At 41.7% G+C, this 21,267-nt stretch overlaps 1 protein-coding gene across 4 annotated transcripts; it reads right to left on the reverse strand.

The window, feature by feature from the left end:
• Positions 1 to 850: 850 nt before the first annotated feature.
• On the reverse strand, positions 851 to 20,535 carry LOC127467898 (phosphatidylinositol 3,4,5-trisphosphate 3-phosphatase TPTE2-like). 4 transcript variants are annotated; one of them, XM_051780478.1, is made up of 19 exons: positions 20,396 to 20,535; positions 19,762 to 19,851; positions 17,637 to 17,714; positions 15,387 to 15,434; positions 14,510 to 14,671; positions 13,994 to 14,113; positions 11,114 to 11,213; positions 10,222 to 10,285; positions 9,634 to 9,698; positions 9,020 to 9,080; positions 8,036 to 8,117; positions 7,869 to 7,957; positions 6,412 to 6,473; positions 5,417 to 5,497; positions 4,297 to 4,402; positions 3,554 to 3,651; positions 3,082 to 3,177; positions 2,614 to 2,684; positions 851 to 1,116 (listed from the first exon to the last, which is right to left on the reverse strand). In XM_051780478.1, exons 1-19 carry the CDS (start codon positions 20,518 to 20,520, stop codon positions 1,014 to 1,016), a joined length of 1,701 nt encoding a protein of 566 aa, XP_051636438.1. In that variant the 5' UTR covers positions 20,521 to 20,535; the 3' UTR covers positions 851 to 1,013. The 4 variants fall into 4 exon arrangements, with proteins under 4 accessions (XP_051636438.1, XP_051636441.1, XP_051636440.1 ...); XM_051780481.1 differs by lacking the exon at positions 20,396 to 20,535 and adding an exon at positions 20,255 to 20,341; XM_051780480.1 differs by lacking the exon at positions 20,396 to 20,535 and adding an exon at positions 20,075 to 20,239.
• Between the last annotated feature and the right edge of the window lie 732 nt (positions 20,536 to 21,267).

Consider the following 21,267-nt stretch of genomic DNA (forward strand, 5'->3'; position numbering starts at 1 on the left):
TACTTCATACCACTATCCCCAAGTGAGCACATGGAAGGTATGTGACCTCTGCTTACCCTATTAACTGTAAAGCTACATTACTTCCCTTCCACTCTTGGTTCCCAACAATTTAAAGACTAAGGAAGCAACAGAATCAAGAAGCTAACACCTGAACATATTTCACATTGAGGAAGATATAGTCTCCGTAGAAGAGCTGCACTGCTGAGAACATTTGGAAGCAGAATAAGTCTCCTGGAAGTTGTGAATTACAGGTCTTAGTACAGCTCAAGAGGGGTCAGTGAGCATTTGCACTATTAGCTCAAATGGGCAGGTGCACAGATCAAACCCACCACGTGCAGATATTAAGGCAAGCCTCACGAAGTGATCCCAGGCAGCTGTCATGCTCCTGAGCTGATGAGACACAAACTTAAGCCTTAGGGCATGTGGCCATCGCAGCCCTTTGTGGGGAGGTACAGCAGTAGAAAAGCAGCTGTGCAGTCTCCAACCCCCACAGGCAGCTCCCAGGACACATGTTGCTCAAACCCCTAAACCAATGACTCCTGATGAAGAGCAGTTTAATACCAAGGCTTCTACTCAAGCAGCAGTAATCTGACATAGGAAGACTAATATTTCTCCCTCAAAATTCCCATATTCTACTGATCTGTGGAAAACCCTGGTGCTGAGGGAGATGTGTCAGATTTTTTCAGTCTCATGCAGATTGCTGGTCTTCACCCACTCTTGGGTTAATGATATTGCTTAAAGACTAGCAATTAGCTTAGATTACTAAAACAGGAAATACCTGTATGCAGAGATACCTAAACTCCTAAGGATGATGTGACAGTTAGCTGATACTAAATAACTCTTCAGAGTATTATTTTCCTGCACAACAGAACTTCATGTAACTTTATTTGAGAAGTTGTATCTACACAGATATACATTAAGTACATGAAAATTAGACTGCATCACTTTATACTGAAACAGCAAGACATTCTCCAGGAAAGAGTTTTACATGTTTCCCTTCTTTCAGATTTCCCTTATGAATCAATAAAGTTCACCTCCACAGCAAATGTCTCGCTATAGACTTTCCAAGTTTTAGACTTGTGAGGGTTATCCAGCTCATTCCTGGGAAGGTAAAGTCTGAAAGACAAAATTCGGTAATATATCTTAACAACCTAAGACATGCTTTTCCATTCAGCCATCCACAGAAGTTTCAAGCTCAGCCCTGGAATATGAAATACAGCCCCAGATCTTGAATTGAAACACACATCAGCCATGCCTGCACAACAATTTGCATCTGAAATAGTCTGAGAAACAAAGTCAACCTGATGGGTTTTTGGGTTGGTTCCACATCCACCCCTCCCAGAGCCCCACAATGCAAGACTGTTAGAGTAAAATTAATGTTGCATTCAGCTCAAGGTCTCCTGATAGGTTGCGAGAGTCACTAATTTAGTAATTGATCTTCCTAAAGCTAAGGATTCAATTCAGTGCTCAACTTCATCGGGTACATTCTCCAATTTTAATGTTTACTAAATTCACATCTAGTTATCATTTAAAAGCTCTTGCACATCAGCTATAGCTGAATTAGAGATATAGAAATAGAAGTACTGCCTTAAGAGCTGTTTCACTTCTGATCAGACCTAGTTCACTTCAGGTCTACCAGAATTCTCTGGGCAGGAAGGGAGAAATGAAGGCCTGGTGGGGCATCCTCCCTCGTTCTGGAGTAAACAAAGCACTTCAGCAAAACTCTCAAAATGGCAATGTTTCAGGGCTGTCAGACAGTAGGCATACATTTCTCCTGGCACTGGCCTGGTCTAACGAGTGTCTGCACCTAGATAGCAAGGTGCATTGCTGGTTCAGCATATTAAGTTTACAGTTACAAACAGACCAGAGGCTACCTCTCCTCATACTCTGACAGGATCAGTTCAGTAAAAATTGTTTCCTTTCTATTCCAGTCATGGAGAACACAGTAATTTTATTTCCTATGTCAAGTTCACTGTTCCTCTGCCTAAATCTGTCAAAGCAGGTTAGACAGAAGATAAGGATCTCCTGTCTCGCATTTCTACATCACTCCCCAAGCAAGACAGACAAGTCCAACTTTCACTGGCTGGAGCTTTCCCAGGAGTTCTAGTCTCAGCAAGCAAAACCACAGTAATTTCTAACTTTATCAAAAACATGAGAAGCCATAAGAGAGCCTTTCTTTGGATCCCAAGCATCAGTACTTCCAAGTGTGGTCTTAATGTTTGCCTGCTAAGCTACTGAGTGAGTTCCAGCCTTTTAGGCAGCCGTCTGATAGAGGACGGCAGATTTGAATAGTTACCATTAGATTTTTGACTTAAAATTCATTAACAATGCTTAGAGCACTGAGGAAATAGTCCAGTGGCTTAGTTTAAAAACCTCACATATGTTTAAAATACTTAGCACAGTGCAAGAAGCTGCCTGCTCATAAGTTACAGCTGAGGGTCTGTGATGGTTTCACTCTAGGCCTTCCTGGAGACCAGCTTGTAACCAGTACCAATTTGGAAGTTAAGACAGCTGGCTCATCAAGCCTATCTCAGCTTTACTATGTTTATGAACTTTCAGCTCAGTTCAGACACCAGAAGTTAAGATCTGGAGACAGTTACAATGATCATTTACCTGTTATTTTCAATAAAGGAAGTGTTGAACCAGAAGAAGAATGGGCAGTCATCATAGCCTTTTGGGAGATCCTAAAAACAAAGGATTAAGGACTTGTTAAGGATTAAGTGCCAGAATCAGTACACTTGAAGATTCCAATATCACACACAGATCACTATTTTCACTGCAATTATTTCAGTACTAGGTCACTCAATACAATGAGGTAAGAGCCTCGTGTTAGAAGCAGGTACTCAACTAAGACGTCTTGATCACACTGCTGTATGAACAGCCAGATGACTCCCCTGCTTGCCTAGGCTGAAGTAGCACCACTTGCTGCATCCCTCAGTGCACAGTGAGACCACCCTACACAGCAGGAGTCACTGGGGAAAAACAGGTTCTGCCCCACACCACCCAGCCAGGACCCAGCTGCAGTGTGCACTGCAGCCTCTCCCCAAACCCAAGTGAAGGTCTTCACACTGTTATACTTACAGAATCTGATTCAAATCTGACTTTCACATCACCACTTATAACAGGGCAGTCTTCCAAGCCAATGACTACAGAGTCACTTTCAGAATCAAAGAAGAGCTAGGTAACAGAATAAAGTTCGTTTTATGAGAAGTTACTGCAGAGAGACAAGGAACCAATCCATGACAATACCTAGCTATTCATTCATGGTATACAAACACAACAGCACTGCTAGAATAATAGCCAACAGTTTAAGCTACTCAGGACAGAGTGAGCTATTTGTGTTTAAGTGACTCCTAGGGAAATCTTCACTATCTTACCACTACTTTTCCTAGGACTTAGCAAAGCTTAGCTTTTTCATCCTCTCAGAATTTACCTCATCCATTTAGTTAGATAGTTTTATGTCAAGTATTCAACTTCTGTACAAAGACACTTTTGACCTGTAAGTCAGCTTCCAGCTTCTGTGACTCAAATGACGAGATTTCACAGTACTCACCCTGCAGTTTTGTTGACTGGCACATACACATTCTAGTACAACCTGCTTCCTTGTTATTATCTGCACCTTCATATCAGTTCCATTGCCCTTCCCAACTCCTAGGAAGAAAGTATTGCATTATACTAGAGCACCCATATTAGCTGGAAACATAAAAATGGTCATGAAAACCAAGTGCAATCCCATTCAAAAGTGCCTTCTTTCCAGACTGCCTTGCGAAAGACTTTAGAGAACTCAAATGCTAAAGGTAAATCAGGATTCCGTGGTTGAAAATTGTATACTGAAGTAGCAGTGAATCCCACTAGTGGAACAGGCTAATGTAGAGTCTAGTTTCACTGACTGAACAAGAACTGCAGTTTGAAGTCTTCTAAAACAATGAGGGATGAACTTCCAGCCTTTGATTAAGATTACCTGTACACATGTACAGAAACAGGCATGTATATAAAGCTGAGAAACATTAGTGGATCCAGTTCCACATGTGGAGTTAGTCAAACTTGAAAAGTGATTCTCTTTCCAAAACAGAGCAGGTTGTATGTGAGCCATCATTTGACCAGACACACAGAAAGCAAAACACAGAGCAACTGACTCCAAAATACTCTTCACTGTATTCTGTGTCATTTAAATTCTCAAATCCAAGTAAATCTGTGTTCCTATCATGGGCTTAGCAGGAGAGACAGTAGATATCAGCTGCCTGTAATAGGAAACAATTATCAGATAGAGGAATGCCCAAATTCAAGAGTTCTTACCATGTATAGTGTGGATTTTGAGGTTTTTTATTTTGAGTTGTCTCTCTGGTGGGAGTTTCAAGTTATACTTGTTTTTCAGGATCTCATAATACCCAACATACCTACTCTGTAACACAAAAAAACCAGACACATTATGCAGTTCCTGTACCCAATACAGATTAATTCTAGGCAGAAGTAGGATTTAAATATGTCTTCCACTCTAACTTTTTAGCTCTCCAAAGCCCAAAAATAAGAAAGCCATTTGTTATCCTTCTCCTCCCCAGTTCAAGCAATCCTCTAGACAAATTTAACACCTACATTTTTAATCAGCATTTAAATTTCATGTTTTGAGAAATTCTGTACTTTTTAGTTCAGCAAGAAGTGAGGAGCTTTTATATTGTAGTTTTAAGAGGCTGAATGTTTAAACATACAAGATACTTCCATTTTACTGAAGTACATCCTGAAGGACAGTTGTACTTCTATCTTATACCATCAACCAAAGTACCTCTGTCACCAGATTTACTTCACACCCCTCCATCACATGGTACAGTGAATTAATATGAGCAAAGCCCCATGGTCTGAGATAAAAAAACCTGTGTGGTATTTCCCAGTGAATACAGTCTGTAGAGAATGCATTCCTCCACCCAGCCACATCTGTGCCATGGCCCCATCACAGGCTAGGCTGCAGGCTTCTGTGCATCCTTGATAAACAGCCCAATTGTCTTACAGTGTCATGCTCCTGTGAGGGTGCCCAGACGTGTTGTGGAGTCTCCATCTGTGCAGATATTCTAGACCTGACCAGACACATCCATAGGCAACCTTTTCCAGCTCACCCTGCTTGAACAGTGGGGTTGGACTGAAAGCTTTTCTAATCTCAAGAATTCTGTTATCTTAAGATACTATACTTCAGATTTGATGTTATTAGGAAGAGAAAGGCATAAGGGGAGAGGGAAAGATGCAATGCAACTCTATCAGTTGTTAGCCTTCCAACTCTTATAGAAAGAGTAAAGAAAGAGTACAGAAAGTTAAGGAAGTAGTAGAAACCTACAACTCTGAAACAAGGCAGTGGATGTGGGGCAGCACAAGCACTCACAAGGTTAGTATTGGTTTGGCTACTATTACTGAACCTGCTCAAGCTTACCTGGGATGGAGTTTCAACTCCTTGAAACTTAGTACTTGTGCTTCTATCAGTTCTTCTCTCCCCAAAGTAGTCCAAGCTTTCCTACACAAGAAAAAAATTTCAAGGGTTAGGATATCCATCCCACCACTATTCCCCTTCCTGAAAAGTGGATTTTAAACTAGAACTGCACTACTCAAGTCCAATATGGGAATGCAAGTGAAAATATGCAATAGTTGTTTTGGTACCTTCTAAAGGAGACTTTAACTAGAATAAGAAAGTACTAATTTGGAAGTCAGATACATTAAATCTGTAACCCATGAAAGAGTGAGGGAGAGCAATGACTTCTAAGCAATTTCTTTAGAACCCTCTATATTTCTCAAGTGGTCTGTGGCAGACAAAGCCAAACATTAGTTCAGATCTTCACAAACCAGACTCTGAGGAAAACAAGTGATTAAATGAATACAGTCTGCCCAGACTACCTTGAGTGACCTGGGCCTTCTGCATCCCAAGTCTCCAGACTGATATACCAGACCTGGTATACTAAAGCAGCATAAGCACCTGTCCTGGCTGCGGCTTGCTGATCTTTCTGCTTTCCCCAGAAGGGCTTTCTGCTGGCTGTCAAGACAAGTTAAGTCTTGATGCCTCACACTACTTGGAGGGAGACTGGGGAAAAAAATTGTTTAAGACCACTTAAAAACAGTGACACTATCATTAGTAGAGTTTGTTCGGAAGTCACCCACAGTTTACATTGTTGCTCGAGGCCCTAGGTCTATTATGCCTCCAATAAGAGTGCTTCAAGTTGGTATCCTGTTAAATGCTACTTTCCCAGTTCTTGCTGATCAAGAATAGACTGCATCAGAATTTACATAGTAGCAAGATTTGCAAGAACTTTTATTAAAACAGATTTTTCACTGAATCTTTTTTTTAGAATTTTCTGCAGACTATTACCGCATTTCACCAATTCAGTAGATTCTAAGGAGCATTTTGTATACTAAACAAAAAAAACCAGCTTTTACCTTTGCACTTTCAAACTGGTCACTGTCTATTAGCCAGGTACAGACCATTGTTCCAGTCCTGCCTGTATTAGAAGTATGAGACAAGTTAAATTACAGCAGTTCAAAAGTATTTGGGATTTGTGAAGGTGAAGTCATCTCCTGTGATCTCATCTATTTCAAGAGTTGTGACAGTCAAGTAGCTGTATTTCAGAGAATGAGTTAAAGACAAGATAGTACAGTTTGTTAACTTGTTCCTTGAAAGCAGTCCCCACATTTCTTTGTAATATTACTAGAGACACTAAGGATACTGGTCAGTATCTACATTCTCCATTCAGCAGAGGATAGAGGATAGCACTCTACTAACAAGGCTATAAACTAGCATTTCCCAATGCTAGAAGTCCCAGAGTTGTTTCTCTGCCCCAACTATTTTCCCACAACCATACTAAGAAGCCATCAAGTCTGCTAGCATGAAAATCCTGTATAGTTTCAGTTTTTAATTTAAAATCTCAGAGGTCAAGTCACCCTCCCTACATTTGTTCTTCAAGCTGTAGCTTCAACATTCAGTTTTGCAAAACCTTTTAAAATAGAGTTTCGCCTTGGGGCAGCTTTTTTTAATGTTAAGGAACTGCCTGTTCCTTAACAAGTATTTGCTTAACAGATAGTAATAGCAGGTGCTTGGCATATGTTTGCAGAGAAGTTTGGCTTACTTGCAGTTATTTATGCATTTCAACAGCTCCCACACTACTACTGGTTGCAGATAGCACCTGCAGGTTAGCTCATATAAGGTAGCTTTGACTATCTTTTTTCCATAAGACTTCATCACCTAACACAGTGTGCATCTTAAGATCCAGCAGCACCCAGAACATTCTAGGGGGTAAGGTTATGGAGGAGATCATCTTGAGTGCCATCACATAACACATACAGGACAACCAGGGGATCAGGCCCAGCCAGCATGGGTTTATGAAGGGCAGGTCCTGCTTGACCAATATGATCTCCTTCTATGAGAAGATGACCTGCTTAATAGATGAAGGAAAGACTGTAGATGTTACCTACTTGGATGTTAGTAAAGCCTATGACACCATTTCCCACTGCATTCTCCTGCAGAAACTGGCTGCTCATGGCTCAGACAAATGCACTCTTCAGTGGGTGAAAAACTGGCTGGATAATCAGGCCCAGGGAGTGGTGGTGAATGGAGCTACATCCAGTGGTGGCCGGTCACCACTGGTGTCTGCAGGTCTCAGTACTGGGGCCAGTTCTGTTTAATATCTTACCAATGATCTGGAAAAGGGGATTGAGTGCATCCTATGGGTTCTGTAATACTAAACACAGTATTATACTGTTGCTAGTCAGTGTCTGAAGAGTTTGTTAAGTTACACTGTAACCCCATCTCATAGTAGGGCCATACTTACATCAAAGAAGCTATAATAACAATGAAGTGCAATTTGTAGCATACACAGACTACACATGAGAAATTCTACCTTTGCCTCCTTTACAATGAATTGCTATGATGTTCTTTTCATCTTGACTCATCCATTCACGAACACTGCCAGTGAATTTCAGCATGTCCCTAAACAAGAGGAAAATTAGTGCATCAACGTAAACACCTACACAGAACTATTGCAACGTAGTTCTTGACAAGACTCACTGTAGTGCTGGGACATTGTGGTCATCAATAAATATCCTTTCCACCCTGTAGTGAAAGTACTTGGGGTCATAACCTTTCTCACCTACAAGAAAAGAACTGAAGTTATGCCAGGAAGGGGAAGAGGATTGCAACAAAGAAAGTGGCTTGTGACACACAACCGCTGGTTTGAGCATATACTAATTTCTAAAGGACAGTTGTGTAATGAAAAAAACCTGTGAGGTAATTTGGCTACAGCCATGATTGTTTAGCTTCTAGTTTAACACTTCTCACTTAAATTTTATCTCCAGGTGCAGAGGGTCATTCCTTTCCAGAGAGATTACTTGGAATCTGAAAGTTATTGTTCTGATGTAGTGTCAGGGTGAACCACAGCAACAACCTGCAGGCAAAGTGGTAAAAAGCCACTAACACCGCATCCCCCATCTGACCTCTCCTATCCATCTCTCTGCTGGCCAGAGGACAGTTTTACTTTTTAATGACTTCAAGTATCACTGCTTCTAGAACATACTTTGCTTCCACTTCTGACACACTGCTATGAAGCAGGAACCTCAAAATAGTTGTTTATGAAGAATTTTTTTTAGCCACTTCTAAACAGAATAGCTTTTAACTATTCTCCACTTCATTCTTCTAAGCCTACATTAGAAGATTCCCCAACATCACCTTAAGTTTTAGCCCAGGTTTAGTTTTCAACTTTTATTTTTAATAAGAACTTTGGAACACTGAAGCAATTTTTCAGCATGAACAAGGAAGTCAAAACTGCAAGACATCCAGTATCTCCTTTGCAAGCTTCAGTACAATATTAGATTAGCTTTGCAAGCTCTGGTACAGTCAATAGCCACATTCAAGACAGAATGTAGTCAGAGACAGATGTGCACTTTTTGATTGGATACAGATTTTTTGAGATCTGCTATTGGCAGCAGAATACCTTGAAGAGATGCATTTCTCTTTACCAATATTTCAATGTAGTCAGTAGCTAAACATACTTACTGCAGAGATTGTAAACTTTATAGTGGTCTGGATGTTTGGTGTCCAAGAATCTTGCAACTTCCTAAGCAATAACAAAATAATGGTTCAGAGTAGTTAGTGCTCTACTCCTTATTTCCACTGCCACCTCAACCCCCCACATGGGATCAGCAACTGCATTCATGAACAGCCCCTGGACTGTTCAAAGCAAGCCTTTCCAACTCAGGTTCTTGTCTGGAACAAAAGTACTACTGCAACTATCTTCCTTACCCTATATATGTTTCTACAAAATTAGGCAGCATCTCTGAAAAGGACATTATGCAGACCTTTTAAACAACTTTTAGTTGAATAGATCTTATCACTATTACTAGCCTGGGACAGAACTGCCTTAATTCTCCAAAGCATTCCCAAGGAATGGGAGCATCAGAATACCAATGTGTCCACACTGAGATACATCCCACTAGGCTTAGCTGAGGCACTACAACACAAACAGCACAGTGGAGACCATCAGTCAGTCATTCCAACCATCCACGCCAGCAGAACTAGGACTGACACAATCTAGCCCACATGTAAATTAGAGGGAACCTATAAAAGAAATGAGTTTCAGAAAGACTGAACTTGGTAGATGAGATTTTTACCTTTATGGGGTTCCTGTAGAAAGACTGCTTCCCAGAAGATGGAAATGACATCGCAATGATTCGATCTGTGGAGAAGACAGCAATCAGCAGTAACAGCAGAAAGCTCCCCTACTCGTAAGAACTACGTGATTGAGCAACATCCTTATAAAATGTCTTATTCCTACCCTAATTATAAGAACAACCTACCCATTTCTGAGAGGCTTTCCTCTACATTTAGCATAACTAGAGCAAGACAAATAGTGCTTCCCAAAGCATCGGACACCATTAATGGCAGTCTGCACAGAATCAGAAGCAAAAATACTCTAAGTCAATAGTTTCTCAGCTCTGATTCCCTAGGCCTCAGGAGATTTTCTGTCATTACATACAGCATGTTCAACTCTCTCCCAGAGGGCTAAGTCTTGAGAACAGTGCCAGAGTCATGAATCCGTATTTCAAAATCCCACAAAAAAGGAGTAGGCCTGATTTGACTTCATACATAAGTTTCCTTAGTCTAAAACATTGCCTGTATGTCACATCAAACTCTTATTAAGTGAAGAACAAGGCTTAGCAGGATTAACATGCTGCAAAGTGACATTTGTTTATACAAACCAGTAATATAAGTGAGATCCAGATCAAAGCCATCTTTCATATAACGCCTCTTGTTTTCAGAGACCTGGCAAAAAAAAGAGAGTCTGCCACAGGAATGCCAAAGATCACCGAATATTGCCAGTTACCAGGAAAAATCAGCCATCGACTAGACTCATAAGTTAAGCCTGAGCAGCAGAACCTCATTTTGCTATAGCAAAGTGTGCAGCATCAGCTGAGAGTAACATAGCTTTTAGGTAGAAGTTCTGGACAGAATTTTTACCCTGAAGTATCAAAGTTTATTCTAGTAAAAAGAACACTGTAGATTCTTCACAGACTGCAGCATGCATCTGTCATTGTTATTTGAGTGTTTGGAGGTTGAAGGAAGAAAGAACAAAAGGTAAGGGCAGCATAACTAAAATGGGTTATTGCTGAGCAATCGGATATTCTTGAAGCCTAAAGTACCACTTTAATGTCCCTGATGAAAATAAGAGGTATTTACAGTGGATAGGGCTTCAACAGTAAGGTTGTTTTGTTTTCACCCAAAATAAAGCATCAGAAGCATTCAAACTCCTACCTTCCCCCACAAGAGGGGAAACAGTCTACGTACCACACAAGCTAGAAATTGCCAGTTGAGACACATGGTGGTGTTGCAATCACTTTGATATGCCAGCCTTCCAGGTCAATTTTCTGCTTACTTGAGCAAAGTTAAGAATTACTAGCTCTGCTGAAGTCGGAGACAAAGCTCCGGTAGCCTGTCAGGGAAACTGAACAGACGTGCTGCTTGGGCAATACTATCAATAGCAGAGCAATAGGCTGTGGCCAGACTTGCTATTTACCATTGAAGGGTGCCTGGAGAAAGAGCTAGAGTTGGAAGCAGTAGTGATAGCCTAGATATATTAAGAGGCAAACTTACCATTCTCCTGGTCACCACTTCAAGTTGCTTCTTTTGTGAAGCCAGGCGAAATATTCTTATCAAGATGACAATTCTCAGAACTCGGAGGAAAGTAACCATTCTAGATGCCAGATTCACCATGAAAGGAAATGAAGAGAAATAGAGGCAAAGGATAAAGCTATTTAAAAGCTGTTTCAGAGACAGTTTAAAGCTGTGTTTCATATATTGAATTAGGACTCCTCAGGCTGATTTTGGAGAAAGTACTATGCTTGAAGAATACCAAGGTTCTATTGTTAAGGGCTTTGGGGAGTACATGTTCTGAACAGCTAACAGAACTAGAAAATCGCCTACTTGCTAAAACAGATTTCCACAGGCACCTCTGGCCAGCAAGCAACTAATTCCATTAACATTACTTATCATAACAAAATTCTTGTTCCTCGAAGCTTATTCTCAACTCTACATTTAAGTGTATGTAGCCACCTGAAAAGTTACTGAAAAGAGCAGTTAGACAGTCTATGTACATCATGACTTGATTAAGAAATCTGAGGAAAGATCATATATCCTGTGTTTAATCATTCAGCAACTTAAACACTTGGTTTGGTTTGAGGAACTTTGAACTGCTGTTGAACTTTGAAGCAGGCAAGACGCTTAGGTGAGCGGTTCTACCAAAACGACTGAACAGGGGTAGTTGCTTTCCCACACCCCCAGGCACTAGGGCAAACTAACATTAATTTCCTTCCTTAAGGAGGTATGTGAGCAAATACCTTTAAGCAGCACACACACATATTTTAGGTTTTGATACACTTATAAGAATCCTGGTGAATATCAACAGTAAGGGAGACAAACCTCGAGCTGAAGACACAGTCTGCTCTACACTGATGTGGAGCTTTAAGTCAGCAAGACCAGGTTGTCCTGGACACCTGAAGGAAAGTTTCAGTTTTCCCCTGAACATCTTCCTAACTCAGCATCACCCTGCTCTGTTGAAAACAGAATTTCCTTGGAGCTAGCAGCAAATTACATGAACTAACACCGGGGTGAAAACTCCACAGTCCCTCTCCCCAGCCTGAACCACAACTCTAAGAAGCAACTCTTCAAGACAAAAGCAGTTTGCATTCTGCCCTTCAGGAAGTCAACCAGTTAACAATTAGATCCCAGACTGATACCCAGCTTTCATTCCTCAATGTCCTTTTATAGGTTATACTTAAAGGAAAGAGTTAACTCATCCCAACACACACTCAGCTAGACCAGATTAGAAATAGAAACCATACTTCTCTGTCAGGGCATGTTATCTCTATGGACTGTCACTGAAGTGTCACCTGTCACATATTAGTTCTCACCCATATAAAAGCTGCTCAAATTCTAATTATTCTAAAATGTATCAGATGCTTTAAGACTGCTGTTTGCTTCTTGAGGAAGGGCTATGAGGAAAGAGAAGTTATAAACCCCACTTAGGCTACTGGGAATTAGCTGGATTATGTAGACACTACTGGAGTGTTAAGTGGGAAGACCACCTCATCTCCAAATTTGGGATTTGGTCAAATTTGAGGTATCATCTAGTGTCAGGTAGTAATATTTTGGTCAGAACAGGATTTAAGAACCTTTAATAAGAGAAGCCTTAAAGAGAGCCTTAAGAATTGAACAGGTGAGACGATAGGCCTCAGCTGAGTGTCTTCTGAGAGCATCAGCATGAACTCCTCTTTATGCAGTCAAAAGCCTATTCTAAATTCCCATCAACTTCAGCAAGTCAGAATACAAGGAACTTGCACACACCAATCTATAACCAGATGGGGCAGTGCAGGATCAGGCCTACTACTACCACGGCCTAGTAAAGAGAGCAATGCACATTACCCTGTCACAGTGCTCTTTCTCCTACCTCTAACTGGATGCTGCCATAAGATGAAAGCTGCTTTAGAAAAATGTGGTCATAGAAATGGGAATTAATCATTAAAAACTCAGAGGAATGTTTAAGACAACCTAGAAGGAAAAAGGCTTTATGACTGAGGCTGCAAAAGCTATTCTTTGACAGTTTTACTTTTGAAACCTGAGGTTAGTCAGCATTTGAAGAGACAACTAGTACTTACAGATGTTTGTCCAACACTGGATTCTTCAATAACTAAACTTTGAGTTGGTTTCTTCTGGAATAATGTTCCCCCCTTATGCCAATTAGTCAGCTGAATATGGGGGGTGTTCGATTTTTTTTTTTTTTTTTTTTTTTTTAGAAAGAGCTCAACTTCTTTCCCTGGCTGATACAAACAAGTTTCACTAAATCAAACTTTGTGCAAATAAACTAATCTTAAAGGTGTAGTTCTGTCTCCGTCAGGAATGGATTCCTCTCACAGGTTATCTGATTCAAGCTACAGAAATCAGAAGGAAATAAGACTTGAATTAGCTTATGCACATAAACAGCATGTTTTCTCTCCCTAGGATATGGCTGAAAAATCCAACATATGTTACCATAAGGATTTTCGGAAAGCAAAGTGAAGGAAACCAGACAGTTTGGCAACTCTTTCTATTTCAAGACCCATAAGATGGAGATCCTCCCTCAGTTGTCTGTTTCATTTCCTATTATAGTCCAACTTTTCTTTCTGGCCTTCAGATCCTCTCTATCAGGGCTGCTGAACACCTTTCCCCAAAAATTACTTGAGTCAGAGCATTTTATGGCCTCACTACTCACTTTTAGTTACCCCACCTGATATGTTCATATCACCTCTGCCTATGAGACAGAGACAATATAACTGTGGACCAAAGTTACATGTGTCTATCCTTCATTAGTACCATGAAATACTATCAGTCATATTTGTGATCTAGTATGCATATGTCTAGCTTAGAGGTGCCCAAGAAAATTATTAGAAGATTATCAAGAAAAGAGCTCACACTTACCAGCTACCATACCATTCTTACCTTGGTATCTGATCTGCAGCAGCAAGGTCTGAGAAGGAGTACATCATATTAATTAACAGAGTGCCCACCACTATGAATGCATCCAAAATATTCAGCTTGGACAAGAAATAGTTCCTGAAGCTGAAACCAAGGAGAGTTTTAGACAGGTATCCAAAGACTGAAATACATTTTCAGGAAGAGAATCATCTATACAGAGCTACTGCTAGAGAGAAGCTCTCCTGAACTAGTTCTTAGCACTAAGCACTGAAGTTTCACTAAAAGTAATCTTACACCTGATTTACATATGTAAGATACGGCAAAGTTGATGTAGTTTCCAATCACTCACTTATACCAAAAGCACTTACAGATCGTTCTATAGAAGGGTAACAGCCAATATACACAGCCAAGATGTTGCTATTGTCTTTGACCAGAAAATTTGCCTACAAGGCATCCATGTTCATAGCTCTAGCCTGAACTTTTGCTTCTTTCCCAGCCTGAGGATTTGCCATTCTGACTTAATTTCTGCCCATGTCTTACCCTTCAACAAACACCCTCAGAAGAACATCGATGAGAAAGAAGAGTGCTATTGCCAGGGAAACACCTTCAAGAATCTCTCTAACACCCTTCTTTTTCTCACTGATAGCCAGATCCACAATAACGATTGTAATGTCCACAATGATAAGTACTACTCCAAATACTCTGCAAAGAGAAAAATACAAGTCAACTTGAGAGGTAGGAATGAATTGCTGACGTTTATCAACTGAATAGTAAATCTCAGATTTCTTCTTAAGCTGTTCCAGCAAGAGTTTGTCCTCTTACATAGGTTGAGGCCTGCTTAATTAGCAGCTGAAGGATTCTAATTGCATTTTTAAGTGACCTGCAGAGAAAGCATCATCCATGTGGAACTCTACATTTACCTCAGACACAGCTGTACTTATTACCTTATAATTCTGCAGCTACCTAGAAACAGTACAAACTCGAACGCTTTAAGGCACACAAATGTCAGTGCTTTCATCTTACTCAATTTCCTTCCCACTTGTGACTTAATGCAGTCCCTTAAAAATAACTGTCTTTAAGAGCTTACCTTGTTCCAGCACACAGACTGTATACAGCTGACCAACTGTTTGCTCAAAGGCTGCCAGCCTAGAATAAGCTGTTACAGGCATTCTATCCCAGTCAATGGCATTTACAGTTCTGACTTTCAGCTCTCCTTGGAGAATTAAGTCATATCTGCTTAAGACTTATTTTTCAAACCCAGTACTTGTCTCAAGTCACCCTTTCTGGGGGTGACAGGGCATTCAGTACTTTTCAGAAAAGCAGGCTGGAGTTACTGTTGTAACTCTCCAAGTTCTTACACCAGAAATGAGGACTATTTTTACCTTGCCCATATATCATTACAAGCATGAGCTTTTACCTGAATCCAAATGACATCACAAACGGGGAAATTCTTCTCCTAATTGCACTGAAAGACAAGAGAACTGACATCAAGACAAGTGACATTTTGCTACAGGTATTAGCCACAAGAGCACTGTTATACCCTTTTGTTCACGTTCTTTTGGTTTTAGTATTCTGTACAGTAGTGGTTTCTTTAAGAGGAGATTATTCAGTTGCAATCACAAAGCATATAGGTTAAGAGAGTACTTGATAACAATGCTTTCACCACTTGTTAGAAAGAGTATTAATCAGTTTACAGACCCTAGAAGCACAGCAGTATGCACTTATCTGTAACATTATACAGTGTCACAATTCCAGCGACACTAGAATTCTGGCTTAATAAGCTATAAGAAGTGGGCTTTTAAAATAACTATTGGTCAAGAGGAAAACTGGAGGCTAAACATCTCTTAAGGGATCTTTTTTGATACATTAGGTCATTATATCAGATCATTTTTTTTCCTAGGTCCGGAAAAAGCTGCACTTGTTAATAGCTCCTGTGCTCTTGGAATAGAGGAATACAAATCCCACTTCTACCTTTAAAAGGAAATATCAGTTGGGCTTTCAGGTTGAAAACCCACGTGCCTTTTAAGTAAGTTTGTGAAGTCAAATTCTTCCAGTTGTGAGAGTTATCTTTAATCACAGCTCCCATTTTCAGTTACAGTAGATTTTGTTGCCTCTTCGGTTTGCTTTAAGCCCTCTGGTTTAGAGACAGGCCTTTATGTAACTCTCTCATTGACGTGAAGTCTCTTCAGGTTACACTGAGAATTAAGGTAGAAGTTCTTGGTGCAGAACCTGAACACCCCCAGTTCTGAGAGTTTAAAAAACAGATTGCCAGTCTGCTAAGTAATCCCAAGATTACTTAACTACTGTAAGCACCAAGTCTTGTCTTAGACACTTAAAAGAAAACACTTTTTCCAAGCATATTATTAATAGTAGGACTTACCATAAGTACTAGCATACTGACAAAAAGTACTGGTAGATTTCTTTTGCACTTCTACAAGAAGGTTTTGTCTGCTCAATAATGCACATTGCACCCCAGTGATCCTGTCTAAGATACCTGTTTCCTCTAGAATGACTTCAGCATTGCATTTCACTAGGTACATCTCAATAACTCAGTTTAAGACACAGCTAGATACCTTTGAAGTTCTGAGGCAGCATCTTGCTGGGGTTACTGAATTCACCCACACTCTTCATTATTATGTTCTTATTTTAAATTAAGGTGCAAGGTCTAAGCAGCAAACATCTACATCCTTAAGCAGGAAGGCAATACTTGGTTATAGTAGCCACTTTTCTTACAGAAGTCAAGGATGTTATAATATGTCTTGTCCTAGAAGCAGCTTGGCATATAGAAGGTTTTCCTTGCATTTATGAATGTCAAATATCTAAGGAAACACTGCCATAATTACACTGTTTGTTGGTCTACGTCTTTGTCCAGTCAACTCAGAATGCAACTGAAGTAGGTACAACAAGACTCCAGCTTCCACAGTCTATGGACAAGTACCTCTACTAGGTACACTACAGACTGAAATATATATACATACAACTCCAATTCTGCCTGCCAACATGTTAAGCTCATTGAAGAAAACATGGCACGTTTGCTTACATGTTTACCTTAAAGCTTTTGTGAAATACATTAGTAAATGTCAACTCCCGAAATCTAGAAAAACATGTCACATGGAATAAGTAAGATAACAGGCTTAGTCTTGCTGTTCTTGAGCTGCAGGAACAGAGAAACAAATCCATTGACTTGTAACTGACTTGACAAAGTTTGCTATAAGAGTCAGTAACATGGTGATATGAGCTAAACACTGTTAGAAAATAACTACTTCAAGAACAGAGTTAACTACGAGAAAGTTTAGACAATTTAGTCTTGATGAAGGCCATGAGGCTTATTGTTTATTCCAGATAGTCATTCACCTCATTTTCTCACCAGCACTTATTCTTCTGTGCTCCCACAAATTCATTCCTTTGCAAAAATTTAATCAATGCAGTTTGGACTACCCATTCTCCATAATATGACAAGTTTGGGTTCTTGGGTTGGGCTTTAATCTCCACGGTCATAAAGAAGCTTCCTCAACTTACTCGTCTTAACTACGTACTAGAACGAATATCAATATCAAGCATTTTACTGGGCTTATCTTTACTTCAGCAAGGCATCTATCTTCTTATTTTGGTTCTGCAGATTCCACTTTTGCAGGTAAGCAAGTAATTTAGTATATCATTAGCTTACTTGGAACAGCTGTCAGGTTCGTTATCCTCATCACGACCATCATCAATCTTTACTGTGGGCTCTTCTACTGTTGGAGAGCTGGTAAAGGAATAACACAAGCCACACAGTGATACAGACATCAGCTCAATATATTGCTACTATTTGTTGTTCCAGAAAAAAAGAATTAACTGTCACCTGGGCAGTGAGCAACAGCCTGAGTCAGAGTATAGGCCTAGTACCAGGGGAAGAAAGACTTTCCCCCGTATTGACACAGCAGAATCCTTTGGCTTGTAGTGACCTATTTCCCATTAGCAATCCATCTCTCAAAAGTTTTCCCTTTTTCCCCCCCAGAAGAGACAGATGTGTTCAGCAGTAGGATAAAGGGCTTTAAAGCAGGGCATTCAAGAGCCCACGAAGGACTTAACAGTCCAGGCTCTAGAAGTGCCAGAAATGTACATATGAAAAATGGCTTCAGAGAGTCCAAGTGACACTAATGCTATTACAGTAAACTTCTTGTTCAGAGAATTAATGTTTTCACCAGGAAAAGCCATAGCACAAAGATGTTTTTGTACAGAGCAGGATACCAAACCGGAAACTGGAAGACGAGAGTAGCAGCTGAGCTAGTGCTAGAACAGCATATTTTCAGGGTAGTGGCTGCTTGCCATAACTTCCTTAAAAGGGTCTCTTTAGATCAAGGTTTTGTTTTTTGAAGGCCACATGACAACTTCAGAGAAAAAGCGTAACATCCAAATCCAGAAGTTTGTATTTCAGCCTTTTCCACAGAAATACTGTGGTGCAAATTGGATAGACACAGTGTTTGCTGAGGCTTTGCCTCTGGCATCACTGCTTCTTGGGCAGGAACAGCTACACACACATATTCAATACTGATATTTCCACACTGTTCTGAGGCAGCCTAGCATATCTGAAGCATTAGTGTGGATTCAAGTATTCTTCATCCTCCACTGCCTCTGCAGTCTGGGCTAACCACCTTTCAAGCAGGAAGTTTAATGATGCTTTTCCTACAGTTTCAGCAGCCAGCACTAGTGTTTTGCCACCTGCACTCAGTATAACCCTCAATAGAGGAATGATTCTACCACAACTATTTCAGTATTTATGCCTTATTTTTTAGCTCGAGTATCTCCAGACACCAGTGTCCTCATTTTGCTCCTAGAGCTGAAGTAAAGCTCTGATGATGTGTAGCTGTTCAGGTTTGCTTCCCAGCTATTCTTATGGAATATCCACTTGGGCATTTACACTTATTGAACAGCAGAAATGCTTCACTTATTAAAGCATGTTACTGCTGTTGCTACAGCAATTTTGCTGCAGGTCACTTGCTTATACTTGTGGACACATGAAATGCACTAAATGCCACCTTCTTATCCTCTACTGTGAATAAAATAAGCCACAATAAGAATGAGAAACAGAAGTGTTTTGAGTTAGGAAGACATTCTTTCCCATAACAACAAAATAAAAGCCAAGTCCAAGTACAGTGTTTGCATTGTGCTCTCACACAAGAATTCAGTTCTAGATAATGCTTTCCTCAGAGGGAGTTTGTTTTGCTGATCATTCTACATCTACTTCTCCAAGCCAGAACAAGCTCTCTGCCACAAGCTACTACAGTTAGCCCTTGACTACTGGGGCAGGAGAGAAGAAAAGGAGGACATAGTAGAAATTATTTTCTTCACACACATACTCTCTCTATAGAGCATAAGCTTTTCTGACTGCTCACAGGTAAAGGCAACTTCAGACTTGAGGCTTTTAAAGAGAGCAGAGCAAGAGCATCTTACTCTACAAGAAACCTTGACAATCTCTGGTAAGTCTCTTGGCAGACTGGATGCTAAAAAAGAGCAGACTTTACTGCCATGAGCTTATTATACCAAGGGTGGATATTCATTAGCCACTTATTAACTACGTACAAGAAGTCAATCACAGCAGCATATTTTTCTCAAAGATATCCTTCCTCTCAGACAACAGCATTGGCAAGGGGCGGGGGGGAAGATAAAAAGGCTATATGAATTTCAAACACTGCATCATTATTCCCTTTATTATATTTGAAGCACTAAGAAACTAGAGACAGGGGACCACACATTGAATATTGGCATATTCAATCCCAAACCCCCACACTGGCACAGTTCATTTCACTCACCCGGATGCTTCTGTCGGCTCTGCCCCTTGTTCATACCTCACAGCTGTCATTTTGCCTGTTGTTGCCCCACTGGTCTTAAAAGAAGAACACCTAGTTAGAGAGACGAGTACAAGAAACAGTGATCATCAGCATCCTATAGGAGCCTCACACTTGCGTAACTAGCAGTGAGGCTTCAGTCTGATTTTCAATTATTTCCTCCCTACAGTTGACAAAGCTCAACCTTTAACTACAAGAGTAGAGTCAGTGCACTCAGCACTGTGGTGAAGGTTTTCTGACCATACGAAATACGCCACAATGATAACAGCATCTTTACCTCACGACTAAACATTTCCCCCAGCTTCAAGCTCTGAGCCCCAGCTAGCACCTCTGGGATGGCAGCAGGCCCAGGCTGCTCCAGCAAGCGCAGGCTGAACCCGAGGAGCGGGTCCAGGAGCTCCCTCCCTGCTCACACAGACCCCTCCGGAGCTCTCTCCCCCTACCGCCCCCACTTCACCTCAGCGCGGCCGCCGGGCTCAAAGTCGAGCCCGGACACCCGCCCCCGGCGCCCCGCGGACTCAGCGGAAAGTTGCGTTAAGCTTCCTGAGGGCTGTACCCCGGCCCTCCCGCCTCCCGGCCGGGCCGCCACCCCGCTCACCCACCGAGCCGAGGCCGAGCCGCGGAGCAGGAGCACGCCCGGGGCTCCCCGGGCCGCGGGTAAATGTCCCGGCGGCGCCGCTCGGCTGCACCTGGGCCGGGCCGGGCGGGCCCACCTGCTGCCATGGCAACGGCCCCGCCGCCACCGCCCCCGCGCCGCCCGCGCCGCGCCCGCCGGTGGGCAGCGGGGCCCTCCAGGGGTGCCCCCTCGGGGGGCGTTCGCGGGCGACACCAACTTGGGTGGGAGCGATGGTCTGGTGAGAGGCAGGAAGGCTCTGCAGTGGGATCTGGACAGGCCGGGTCGATGGGCCGAGGCCAGTTGTATGAGGTTCAACAGGAACGCTACAGGTTGGGGAAGAGTGGCTGGAAAGCAGCCCAGCAGAAAAGGACCTGTGGGTGCTGGTCGACGGCGGCTGAACATGTGCCAGCAGTGTGCCCAGGTAGCCAAGGAGACCAGTGGCATCCTGGCCTGTATCAGCAATAGTGTGGCCAGCAGGATTGTGATTGTCACACTGTACCCTGCACTGGTGAGGTCACACCTGGAGTGCTGTGTCCAGTTCTGGGACCCTCAATCCAGGAAGGACATTGAGGTGCTGGAGCATGTCCAGAGGAGGGCAACAAGGCTGGTGAAGGGTCTGGAGTGCAAGTACTGTGAGGAGCAGCTGAGGGAGCTGGGGTGTTTAGCCAGGAGAAAAGAAGGCTGAGAGGGGAGCTTATCTCTCTCTACAACTACCTGAAAGGAGGTTGTAGCCAGGTGGGGGGGCTCTTCTCCCAGGTAACTAGTGACAGGACTAGAAGACATGGCCTTAAGCTATGGGAGGGGAGGTTCAGGTTGGACATTAGGAGGAATTTCTTCAGAGAAAGTGTGATTTA

This window comes from Manacus candei, unplaced genomic scaffold, assembly GCF_025592945.1.
Source record: "Manacus candei isolate 608988 ecotype Guabito, Panama unplaced genomic scaffold, ASM2559294v1 h1tg000014l, whole genome shotgun sequence".
Taxonomy (NCBI): Eukaryota; Metazoa; Chordata; class Aves; order Passeriformes; family Pipridae; genus Manacus; species Manacus candei.